The sequence below is a fragment of the Octopus sinensis genome, linkage group LG3 (assembly GCF_006345805.1).
Source record: "Octopus sinensis linkage group LG3, ASM634580v1, whole genome shotgun sequence".
NCBI classification, from domain to species: domain Eukaryota; kingdom Metazoa; phylum Mollusca; class Cephalopoda; order Octopoda; family Octopodidae; genus Octopus; species Octopus sinensis.
The window spans coordinates 150,042,052-150,054,513 of record NC_042999.1 but is presented as its reverse complement, the minus strand read 5'-3'; the positions used below and the strand labels follow the sequence as shown (position 1 = coordinate 150,054,513).

Sequence of the window (12,462 nt, the reverse complement as noted above, 5' to 3'; positions counted from 1 at the left end):
AACTTTTTCCAATTAGCTTAGAACACTTGAGCACTGAATACGATAAGCTTATTATTTCAGAGAAAGGAAAAAGTTCGCAAACAAAAAGGAAGATAAATTGGTGTGGCAGAGCTCATAAATCTCCAGGCTACTGAAAGAAGTTACAGTTAAGAAGAGCAAGTGAAATAAAGGGACACGACCGTAGATGGAAACTGCTGCATAATATAGAGATCTGAAAATCGACAATCAACGAAACTCGCACCAACATGCACATAAAATCCAAAGTTGATGGCGGTGTAAGAGTTATCTCCCTTACACTAAAAGTTGCTTTCAGCAATCACACGCATAATTTGTTTTTAACAGGGAACGGCCTTTTCTTTGGACGAAATAGCTAATAAAGAAATTCATCTCTCTCTATTTTCTCTATTACTGAACAATTAACAATTTAGAATGAAAAAAATAAAGCCAAGTATGTCTTTTAAACTATTTTCTCTTCATAAGATATATATCTGTGTAAAATGTTGAATTTAGCTTCATTTATTACTCTCAAATTATGTCGTGCTGACGATATCAAAGGATAATAAAGTAGCGCTATACATGGCTATCAAAAACTCGAAAATTAAAAAGCTTTATAATGTGTAGAAAAGAAATTAAATGCATATGCTCAATAACTTCTTTACATTATCATATACAATCTCAACTTTCAAACCGCTTCAGTTTAATCGAGAAGAGATTGTCTCCCCTATAATAGTAAACCACCAGTGTCAACACCCCCCATTTGTGTGTGTGTGTGTGTGTGTGTGTGTGTGTGTGTGCGCGCGCGTGCGCGTGGGCGTGCCTGCGTGTGTATGTAGATACCTCAAAGAAGACCTGGATATGAAAGGCTCAGCATAAAAAAATAAAAAGGACTACATGAGATATGTTTTCCGAAAACAAGAAGGAGACAGTAATATGGACATGAGGCGAAGCTTCTCTAGTATTCGTGACCGCTACATCACATCACACTTCAAAGACTATGCCTTTGCAATCCAAGAACAGGAGATTGCTACTAAATCTTTATATATAAAAGAGAAGTTGTGTGTCTGTCTCCTACGATTTAGATTCCTAACTACTCCCACATTTTGCGGTGCAGTTTAACCAAAACTGGGTATCTTATAGTCGTGATTCAGATCGAGCCCTTCTGGGTATTAGCGCGCGTCTACGATGAGTCTACGATTTAAAAAAAAAATTACCATCATTTTTTTCCATTTTAATACATTTTTTCGCTATTATATAAGGGAAGTAACTCTCTAAAAATATCTACGATGAGTCAGCGATTTAAAAAAAAATTTACCATAATTTTTTTTCCTTTTTAATGCATTTTTTTGCTATTCTTTGGCTATAACTCTCTAAAAATGTTTATATAGTTATTTCCCTTACAAACCCGAGCAACGCCGGGCGATACTGCTAGTACCTAATAAACAAGAGACAGTGACGCCCTTAGACATCCAAGATGGAACCCTATATGAAGATTATATCATATTTCTGTGGAAGACATCACACATATGATTAGCAGTCACTGAGATACCACCGCTTTATTGCGGCATGACGTTGCCGCAAAAACAAATTACGTTGCTATCGGGGAAAAAAAGACTGCCCTGGAATAAATATAGAGCTGCCCCCACCCCATTATTGAATACATAAACAAACATCAACACAAGGAATACTGGTGGAACATTCCCTTGAAGACATCTGTCAAGTGTAAACATAACAAGTCAGGTATTGTTGTTTGGGACAGACAAGAAAAAGTATGTACCATCATGGAGGTCAGCTGTCCATGAATATTTTTGATATGCTTGCTTCAGCATTCTCCAATACACACACACACACACACACACATACACACACACACACACACACACACACGCACGCACACACACTCTCTCTCTCCCTCTCTACCTATCTGTCTGTATATATGTACACTAGAGTAGCTAGAGTGTGTGCCTCCCAGAGCGGCCCTTCCGTCTGCCGCTCCCGGACCCCACAAAAAAAAAAAACACATATTGCCAACAGCAGAGCCAAAAGTGGTGTCTCTTTAAAAGTGTCGCCCTGGGTGGACCGCCACCCCCCTCGCCCCGCCCTAGCTACGCTAGTGTATGTATGTATGTATGTATGTATGTATGTACTGGCAACCGCATACTAGGACAGAATTTGCCGTTACTTATAAAACAATCATTGTATCAACTAGAGTATCAGTTGTTATTATACACTGCTGGTCACAATGCGTTTCCCCGTATTGTTGATTTAGAATGATTCCCCCGCTGGCAGGTCAAACTCCCTTGAACGGAACGTCGGTCCGTTGCAGGGTTACTCATTCACAGTTGAGCGGACTGGAGCAACGTGAAATGAAGAGTTTTGCTCAAGAGCACAAAGCAGCGCTGATCTGGGAATCGAAATCACGGTCTTGTGATCGTAAGCGCAACATCTTAACCACTAAACCACGTGCCTTTTATGCACCCCCCCCACACACACACACAATGGAGTGCTATCTGAGATGCAGACATCCAAGAACGCATCTACAAAATTGCCGTTCGACTGACTAGCATAAAATCGCTCTCAATCATACCTTAACCATCGCCTCACAGACGTACCGTCTCATCTCCCTGCCTTTTCTACCGCTACTACTGATGCTTTTGCTCCTCATAACTGGCTGGGATCGTGCCACCTTTACTCCCGACTTATTTGTATCACAACCACTCCTCAGCATCCATATTTTGTCCACCCCTTTCGTAGGTTCTGTACGGCCCATCACGCCAACCCTTCTTCTTTAGACCCTGTTCCTTTAGAATCCACCACCCCACCATTCTATGTTTTTTTCTGCAGTCTTTAATTTTCAACCTTCCAAGAGGAACATCAGCTATAGCATGCATCTCTTGGAAGGTTCGCCCTAGGCACAGTTCCTTTCTTCTGACCAAGCCACGAAAAGAAGACCGAAAGTTCTTTGTATCAAGAGAGCGGAAGTGGAGCATGTGGCATTTATGCCTCAATCAAAGTCATTAGCGGAGTAAATAAAGGGAAATTGCTCTATTGGGATTTGAAACCGCCTCGTCACCCCTGTTTGTACTCTTGCTGTACAAGATTGCATCAAGTGGGAAAATCGAATTAATATTTTAAAAAATTGTAAATAGGATCCGAATTGAGTACATTCCATTCTGAGTTCAAATACTGTAAAGGAAACAAATTTTGTGATTCATATTTGCGGAGCTATGAAGAGTTTTGCTGGCAGAACCATTAGCATACCGGACAAAATGCGTAGCGGCATTTCGTCCGTCCTTAAGTTCTGAGTTCAGATTCCGCCGCGGTTAACTTGGCCTTTCATCCTTCCGAGGTCGATAAAATAAGTACCAGTCCAATACAGCGGTTGATATAAGCGACCTTCCCCTCCCCTCAAATATTGTTAATTCGGCGAAGGTAATGAATACGCACTCTACCCGTTTTCAGGGGTTAGGGTTACGTTTAGGGTTAGGGTTATGCCGAAAACGGGTGGTGTGTGTATTCTTTACTTACGCTGTTAACTCTATACCAAAATTTGAAACCATATTTGCAGAGTGATAATATAGGTTACTCATCATGCACTGTAGTCGATTCACCCGACAAGGTTATTAAAAACTTATGGCCGTCCAACTAACTTCTAAAAAATATTGGATTAAAAATACACATTTGAACAATTTGGTGGATTTGAACCTGAACCGCTTATTTTCAAAGAAATCGTTCAATTGCAACCAAATTTAAGATGAAATACTGATGTATTTATTTCTGTTGCTAGAAAAGATTGGATGACGTTTCAAACAAGTGAGCAACATAGATTTCTTTAATATAAATTGATACAAACATTTAAAAATCAGACGGAATTAATGTGAAAAATGCCAGCACTTTCGGTCGATTCTGATTTTACGATTTGTCCAATTTGCAAAGGAGAATTCAATGAACCAAAAGCTTTGTCCTGTCTACATACGTTTTGTGAAGATTGTCTTCAAGACGATATAAATCGTTGCCAGCAACGTTCTGAACGTATTATCACTGGTTTTCCATGTTACGTATGTCGAAAACATATAGCCCCGCCTGATGTTGATATAGCCGTTTGTGAATGGGCTAAATATTTCGTTACTAATTTTTACGTTAAAAAGTTGCTGGCCGAAGACAAAGATTGTTGCGATACAATTTGTCAAGGTCATAGAAATTTAAGCAAACAACATGTAACAACACGGGTTTCTAGTTGTCAGGAAACTGTAAGTGACGACTGTAATGGTTCCCGTGAAATAAGTAAATCATACGATATACGGAAGCTTAGTAGGCCAAGTACTGACGCTTGCCACATCCACGTCAATGAATTCTTGAAATTGTTTTGTGACAAATGCGATGAACTGGTGTGTAATATTTGTTACGTGCAACGACATCGAAAATGCAGTCGAGTATTGTCAGTAGAAGATATAATACAAGTAAAAGAAGAGACCTTAAAATTAAAGCAAGAACTAGAAATAAAGAGAAAAGAAGCTGAGGCACTTGTTTGTGATATCCTGCACCAAAAGAACGCTGCCGTGGAGCAAAAGGATCAAATATCGAAAGAAATTCGAAGCGCTCGCCAGTCGATGGAAAAACTGCTTCTAGAAAAAGAAAAACTTTCCATTGAAAACCTAGAAAAGATATATTCATTAGAAGCCGAAAGTCTGGACAAACTCCTCGCAAAAGGAGAAGAGCTCTTGGATTCATTATGTACCTCAATCGAATACATTTGCTCATGCGAAAACAATCTCAGTTATATTCGGGTTCATAAAAACGTTAAGTCTACAGTTTCTAATCTCTGGAAGCCAAACAATACAACTATAAAGAATAGACTTAACAGGACAATAACATTTGTCCCCAATTCAAATTTTATTTACTGTTTCCGTAAATTGCAAGAAAAGTCTATGGGAGAATGTATTCTTTCTGCAAGCAACCGCCCCCGTGTTCCAAATATATTTGACAGATGTTTAAATATGGCAGATAAAGACGATGTCCTCACAAAATGGATATTTACAATGCCATTTTCTCAGTCGGAAGCAACTTCCTTAAAACCTGCAATTAAGATGGTGTCTAAAGTGATGGAATTCTCGGCTAAAGTAGAATCGGAGAGGCAGTGTCAAATAGACGATTTCGTTCTATTATCAGACGGCAATTTACTCTTAACTGATTGGCTGAATGAGAAGGTAAAGAAGTTCAATAAAAACGGTGAACTGTTAGGCGAGTTAGCGATTAGCTCTTGGCCATGTCGGATAAGTAATTTAACAGAGGACCAAGTAGTCATTACCTTACCTCGTACAAGAGAAATCGCATATCTTTACCATAATGGAGTTCTGGAACTCTATAAAATAATGACTGAATATCGCTACTACGGAGTAGCGGCACTTGAAAACAGTCTGATAGCTTGCTCTAGTTACTTACCACCGAAAATCGATCTCCTGTCCAAGCAAGGTGAAATAATATCGTCAATTACCAATGAAGTGTTAGATAAACCGATTCTACTTTGGCCTCATTACTTGACTGCTACCAAAACCGGCGATCTGGTGATCTCTGATTTTTGCAAGAAATGTATAATATGTATTGATGTAAAAACCGTGAAAGTTAAATTTATTTATAAATCGAGCAGAATGAAAGTGTTTTGTCCATGTGGCATCGACGTCGGAGACGACGGTTGCATTTATGTTGCAGATTCAAAAGAGAACCAAATTTACAAGTTTTCAATTGACGGTGATATTATAAATTTATTCTTGACTCCAAACGATGGTTCTAAACACATGGGGTTAACCGTCTGTGATAGTAATGCCATCATTATATCCGGAGAAACACCATCAGATTCTCTTAAAACATACCTGTTGTGATTTACTATTAATTTATTTGAACGGCTTTCTGTACAAAGCATATTTACGTTCTAACATAACCAAACTAAATATTTGAAGAAATTGTTTATCAGCCTGAAACCATTCCTAGTTGTGTATGTGATTATTTCCATGACAATACTTGATCTTTGATTATAACTGTAGATTTCGGTAAGTGCTTATTGACACAAACATTATCCTATGGTTAGAGGGAATCCATCTTAGAGGTCTGTCTTAATTAACTAACGGTTTGTCGTAAGCTCCTACCTCACTTGCCCGGTTCTGAAAGTACCGCACTGTTATTTTGTTCATATTCTAATTGAATAGATTGTCACCAGCCAAGTTTACCATATTGAACCAAGGTAGAATATCTAAAATAATTTAGATTAATTTGAATTTGAGATCTACTCCTTACGCAATCCTCCTAATTTCAGTGTTTGAGTGTCAGTATTTAACTGTCAAGTTTCGTCGTTAGCAATTTCGGGAAAAAATTCCGCACTTATGGAATGGTTACTCTTGCAGAATCTTGATTCTCAGATTCGCTGATAAACAATTTAGCATAAATTTGAGTCTTCTGAAAAGTGTTTTTCTTTTTCTTTTTTTTTTAATAGCTTCTTGGCCCTAACCTTGTTACTGTCGTGTTAATATTTGGGAATGAATGGCCTTCGTTAATTTGCTTTTTGTTCTGAAGAAATAACAAAAACCTTGAATTTTGCGAGGTGTTTGCTAATTCTATAGATCTTCAGTTATCTCGATTAAACTCCAGAAATTCTTCAAAAATGTTATACAATTTACATGATAAAAATATTTTGTTACATTTGTTCTCTCTTCGTATTTTTTTTATAATTCCAATTGTCTTAGTTTCTAATGCAACCCGTTTTCCCACATTCTTGATAGTCGTATCTATTTTTATCTTTCAATTTTGAGTATATCATTTGAGTATTAAAAAATCTGAATTTTCCTTTTCAAGTAATTTAAGAAAAAAATTGACGACGCTCAATGTTTAAACGATCCAGTGTATTCGGGCTTGGTCTAATCCTTGTGTATAATAAATCTCTTGGTTCTTGATGACTTTGTAGTGGCACCTTAACTCTTTCACGACTACATAGTGATGCTGCGTAGTTTGGCGGTTAGAGTATTCGGCTCGCGATCGTAAGACCGCGAGTTCGATGCACGGCAGCGCATTGTATCCTTGAAAAAGACACTTTATATCGCGTTGCTTCAGTGCACTGAAGTGGCGAAAATGAAAGGTACTTATAATTTTAAAGGGCCAGCTTTGTCAAATCACAAAGAACCTTCCTGAGACCTACGCTATGGGTACGTGTGTCTGGAGTGTTTAGCCACTTGCACGTTAATTTCACCAGCAGGCTGTTCCATTGATAAGTCAACTGGAACGCTTGTTGTCGTAACTGTCTAAGTTTTCACGACCACGCTTCCGACCATTTTTTTTTCCTCTGGTGTAAAAGGATTGGAAATTATAGTGTTCAATTATATCTATTGCAAAGAAAACTTTTAAAGAATTTTCTTAGGAACCTTTCACAAGACCCGCTACGTTATTTGCTGTTACATATTTAAGGTGATGAATGAGCGGAATATATTGTTCACATCTATCTTAGTCAAAGACCCGGCTTGTTTTTAGTGTTGCATTGTTTAGAAGGAACCTTAAGTATTTCTATGTTTATCTTAACTCTGTTGTGCAAAGACAGAGGAAGTCTAAAAAAAAAAAAAAAATTCGGCTGATATATCAAACGGGAAGAATAACTTCCTGCCCTGACTTTTTTCTAAAGTAGAATTAAGGATGGAAATGTTGGCGTTTAAGCTTTCTAAAAGCAGTTTTGAATTTAATTTGACTAAATGTTAGAATATCGTATTAAATATTAATTCTGTCAGTAAACTTTTGAATAAAAATATTTTCATTGATGGTCATTCGTTGTATAATTTTGGTTCGGTTGTTTATACTGTTGAATAAAAATTTCTGATTTAAACGCAGTAATTTTTTTTTTTTTTTTTTTTTTTTTTTTTTTGTATCTTCGCTTTCAAATCGACATTTATGAACAAACTGTTTAAATTGTCAATGGCTAAGCTGTAAAGCTTCAAGAGCATTCTAAAAGTGGTTAGGGTTATTTATATCATTTACGAAGGTTGTCTTCACACCTGAAGCTACTTGAATTTTTGGGTTACAGTGCATTAAAAGCTAACACATAGGGTAGCACATTTACAGGATATTAACCGCCAAACCTGTCGAACAGAAATTTCAACCTGTTTGCCTTCCGTGTCAATCTAGGATGGGTTTTTCTCAAGCAACTCTGAATAAACATTGCACAACAATTCACTTTTGAATATTTTATTGCTGTATAGAATCTGAAAGTAGTTAATTGTAGTAACCAAGATTTGCCATTTGCATGTGAGGGGGATACAATCTTAGTCTTTATGTAACCAAGAGATTGTCAGCTTGTACTACTTTAACCCCCGTTCATTCATTCCTCAATGGCCCAGGTGAACAAGGATTAAATATGTTCCAACCGTGGTCATCTCGTCTTTTTAATCTTGGTGCATCTATAACTACATTATCCAATATAGCCCCCACCTTTTTCTATGGTTTGATTCTTGGGGCATTTTGGTCGCTCGTGATGAGCGCTCCTGCAGAGAAGGGATTGTGGAACCTTTCAACAGAGTGGCTAAGTGCCAGTGTTTAACTTGCCTAAATGCATCCATGCCGAGAAATATCTTTAATTTTGCAAATACATGAATGTAATATTTAGTTACTGTTTTAGTTTTAAGACTTTTTCTTTTTCTTTCCCAAATGGGGCTGCTTAGATTTCGTCAGCGGACGATTTCCTATTTGAATGTAAGCAAGGGCCGAATCACTCATGGTGGGTATTCCTCAATCGACCCATCTTTCTTAGTTTCTTTCCCCCCCCGCCTCCAATATTTATAAAACTACTTTAAATCTTAGGATTGTTTAAGCACCAGAACATCCTTGATCGAGTGGGTCTGTAATCGAGAGCATTTCAGCTGTGATTCTCTTTATTTTAGCAATCGCCATCTTTTCCAAACATTATTTCAAAGGGTTGCGCATTTCTTTTTGTCGTCCTGATTGTTGCCATTTTTAGCTTTAGCTAAAAATATTCATCGCTATTTTTATTATGCGCTTAAAATAGTAACATCTATTCGTTAGCTGGGAAGATTCACTTCTCAAAATGAAGTGGTTCTGTTGAGAGTTAAGATGTATCCCTATACAATCATTGCGCCTGTAAGAAATATAAATTAGGCCAAAAGTCTGTTTGGCTGCATATTGTGATCTGTAAACACAATCTGGTAGTCACGGCTGTTGCACCAACAGTATTTTTATATTTAGTAATCTTTTTCCCATCCCTATTTGGCCATTGGTATTAGTCGCTGCTAGCCGAATGAATATGGTATCAGTTACCATGTTTTTGTTTAGCCCCAGGTTAGCTCTATATTTAAAAAGCATTCCAGTCGTGACTATCCCAACATGTTTTTGAGATGTGTATCTCTGATCACATTATCCAAATTTTTTTAAAATACACTAAAGGCAATTTGGTGATTATTTGTAGCAGATCGTGCGGTCGTATATAAATTGGCTGGGTATGGCTCTAGTCTGGAGTGGGGTTGCCAGTTTGTTAGTTATGTTGCTACTGGGTGTCCTTCCTGGATAACACCCTAGATATTGCAATCAAGGCTGCATCTACGGTGAGAGTGTTCATCTCCAGTGAGTACGGTTGCAAAACTAGAGTCTCCGAAAGATGAGTGATAAGCATACGGAAGGCTTTATCTTGCTTTTTACTCAACTTAGATTCTTTAGATCTAGCTGATGAGTGGTTCTACTTTATCAGCGTATGCTGGGACAAATCTTTTGTTACTTGTATGTAGTCCGCTTCAGCATCTTATTGGTCTGTTTGTTCCATCTGTCGCATCTTGAGTCCCTTCTGCTTCCTTCGCTCTCGGGTTCGGTCAGGATCACAGCTGCTTTCTTTTGTTTTTGTTCATTTTGAGGGCACTTCTTTTTGATGTGCCCCTTCTGGCCGCAGCCATAGCAGGTGGGAGGCATCCTTTCTACTGTCAATGTTAATTTTTTGTCTTCTGGTAACTCAATTTCTGGAAGCTTGTTTAGATCCGTTTGGGTGGCCTGGACAATTATTTCCAGGCCGTACTCCACCAATTCAATTGTGTCCGGGTTGCCTGCGCAGCTAATGTGTCCTCCTTTGTTCTAGAGAGTACAGCAGCCGCAATCCATACTTCTCTCATTTCAGGGGGAATCCTGTCAATCCTCACCCTAGACTCTTTTCTCCAGGTAGGGTGGCAGGAGCAGCCATTCCTCAGTTCTTACTGGTACAGTGGAGTGCATAACTGCCACCTCTACGGAGGCAATTCATACCTCCACTGTACCGTATTTTCTACCTCGGGTGTAGTAGTAGATGTCTTTGAGTCTAAACATTTTTCAATGGCCTATTCTGGAGCCATTTCAATCTTTTTTTCCGGGTAAATATAGTCCTAAAAAATACTGTTCTTTTCACATCTCCGATTAAATCCTCCGGAGGGGTCAGTTTTACTCTCAACCCCTCCCTTTTTGCAAATTGCATGCATTCACATAATTTATCGTGAGGGATAGTAATATATTTTATTTCTAACTGTTGTACAGTCTTCGTCATGTTCTGTTTTCCTGCTACCGGTGCGTAGCTCCCGCTCGTCCTTCCTCGACGCTTATTTTAGGCATATTTGTTTCCATCCCAAACGGGGGAAGAAACAAAAACAAAAAAAGAGATTGCAGCACAAGCTGTGTGCTTTGGAAAAACAACAAATTAACAATTTTAACAGTTCAGTATAAACGTACCTGGGTAGAAGCCTTCAACAAAAATCACAGCAATCAATCATTCAAGACTAAAATTAGTCGCTAGCGGGACAAGCAAACGATAACAGGACTATCGAACAAACTGCTCCGGTATCCACTTTCCTATCTATGCTTCTGTTATTTATAAAACATTTGCAAAAACCTGTGTTATCTGCACTCACATTGTTGTTCACGTTTAGCAACAAACTGTCGACAGATCCTATCTAGCTTGGAGATACATCTATGTTGTCCTAATTTGCCGCATTTATTGCAATTTTTTTTCCATATAGTCTGGACACACACGAGCTTTGTGTGTACGCACACAATTTCGATATTTCACGACAACGTCACGACTGCTTGCATTTTTGTTGACATTAGAAGTTTGTTTGTCGACAGTGTTTCCGATTCTATAGTGGATGCGAGAGCAGCTATTTCAGTGTAATTCATTTTAGAATGACACCTTAACTGCTCCAAAACTATTAACTCATCTCTGCCGACGACAATCCCGCGATGGAAATGAGTTCATTGATTTCCTCTTCTGGATTTTCTTTCAACCTATTCAAATGACAGAAGGAAGCTTGAGAATTAATCTTAAGGAGAAAGTCATTGATTGACCCATCTTCTAGTTGCTTTAGTTCCAATAATTTTAATCTGTCCGCAATTAACAGTATCTCCTTTATTAGTTGTTGCAACGCATTCATTATTTGATGGTATGTTGCGTTCTGAAGACTTACATTGAAGAGAACATTTAACTTCATTATGACTTCAACTCCCCAGGTAGAAAGAAATGTTGGCTTCTTTTTGACATCTTCAACGTCGTTGCATTCAGTTTTTGCTTTGAATAATATAAGCCAGGCATTAGCTTCTTCCAAGTTGTTCAAGTTTAAATGTTTTTCGGATGTCATCCTCGTCGCTATATGTTGTGCTTCACTCTTATAGAAAATATGTTGAATGTTCCTAACTGTATGAATACACAGCTCACTTCCGAGGACCACGCTGTACAGTTCCTAGCCTCCAGAATCAATTGGTTTTCTTGTGGTTTTCAGGGTATTTGTTTTCTCCAATCTCGATTAACTTTTGTTGGGCGCAAGCATGACAACAGGACCAGTCCAGGGTTCTTGGCGCCCCAGGACAACTTGAATTCTTGCGTCCTTAAAAGTATAAATTCTGAAAAAAATTTCAACATCGAGTAAAACCAGTAAATATCGGGATGGTCTTGATTACAATTCGTTAAACGTGAATTTTATTTTTCTTACTAAATTTCGAAGATCCCAAACATGAGGCGTAGCGCTTCGAAGTACATGATCTGTTGGGCAACTGAGTTGCTAGCAACTCCAGCTGGCCCTGCATAGTTGTATAGTTCAGAAATTCTTTTATTAGCCACTAAGGGCTCAACATAGAGGGACATACGGGTGGGGTCATACATGAAAGCGTGTACAACAAAATAACAATAGTAAAATATTAACAGTAACCCCCCGCCCCAAAGGGTGAGATTTCCTGAGTTGGTCGTAGAAATCCCAAAAACCACGAAACAATCTGATCGCTCGGGCGAAAGCCTATGTCTTTGATTAGAAATTTATGCTCAAGTCAGACCCATTCATTCGAGCTATTCTTGTAACGTTTATCCCCACCCCCGCAAAAAATACTCTTTTGGCTGAGGTGGGGAGTGGTTTTCTCATTCCTCTGGCTGGCTGTGGGTGTTTCTACGATTAGAATTTTATAGAATTTTACTTCCTA

At 38.4% G+C, this 12,462-nt stretch overlaps 1 protein-coding gene across 1 annotated transcript; it reads left to right on the top strand.

The window, feature by feature from the left end:
- The first annotated feature begins 3,881 nt into the window (after positions 1–3,881).
- Positions 3,882–7,090, top strand: LOC115209564 (tripartite motif-containing protein 45-like). The gene has a single exon (XM_029777999.2). It carries the CDS (start codon positions 3,882–3,884, stop codon positions 5,874–5,876), a length of 1,995 nt encoding a protein of 664 aa, XP_029633859.1. The 3' UTR covers positions 5,877–7,090.
- The last annotated feature ends 5,372 nt before the right edge of the window (positions 7,091–12,462 follow it).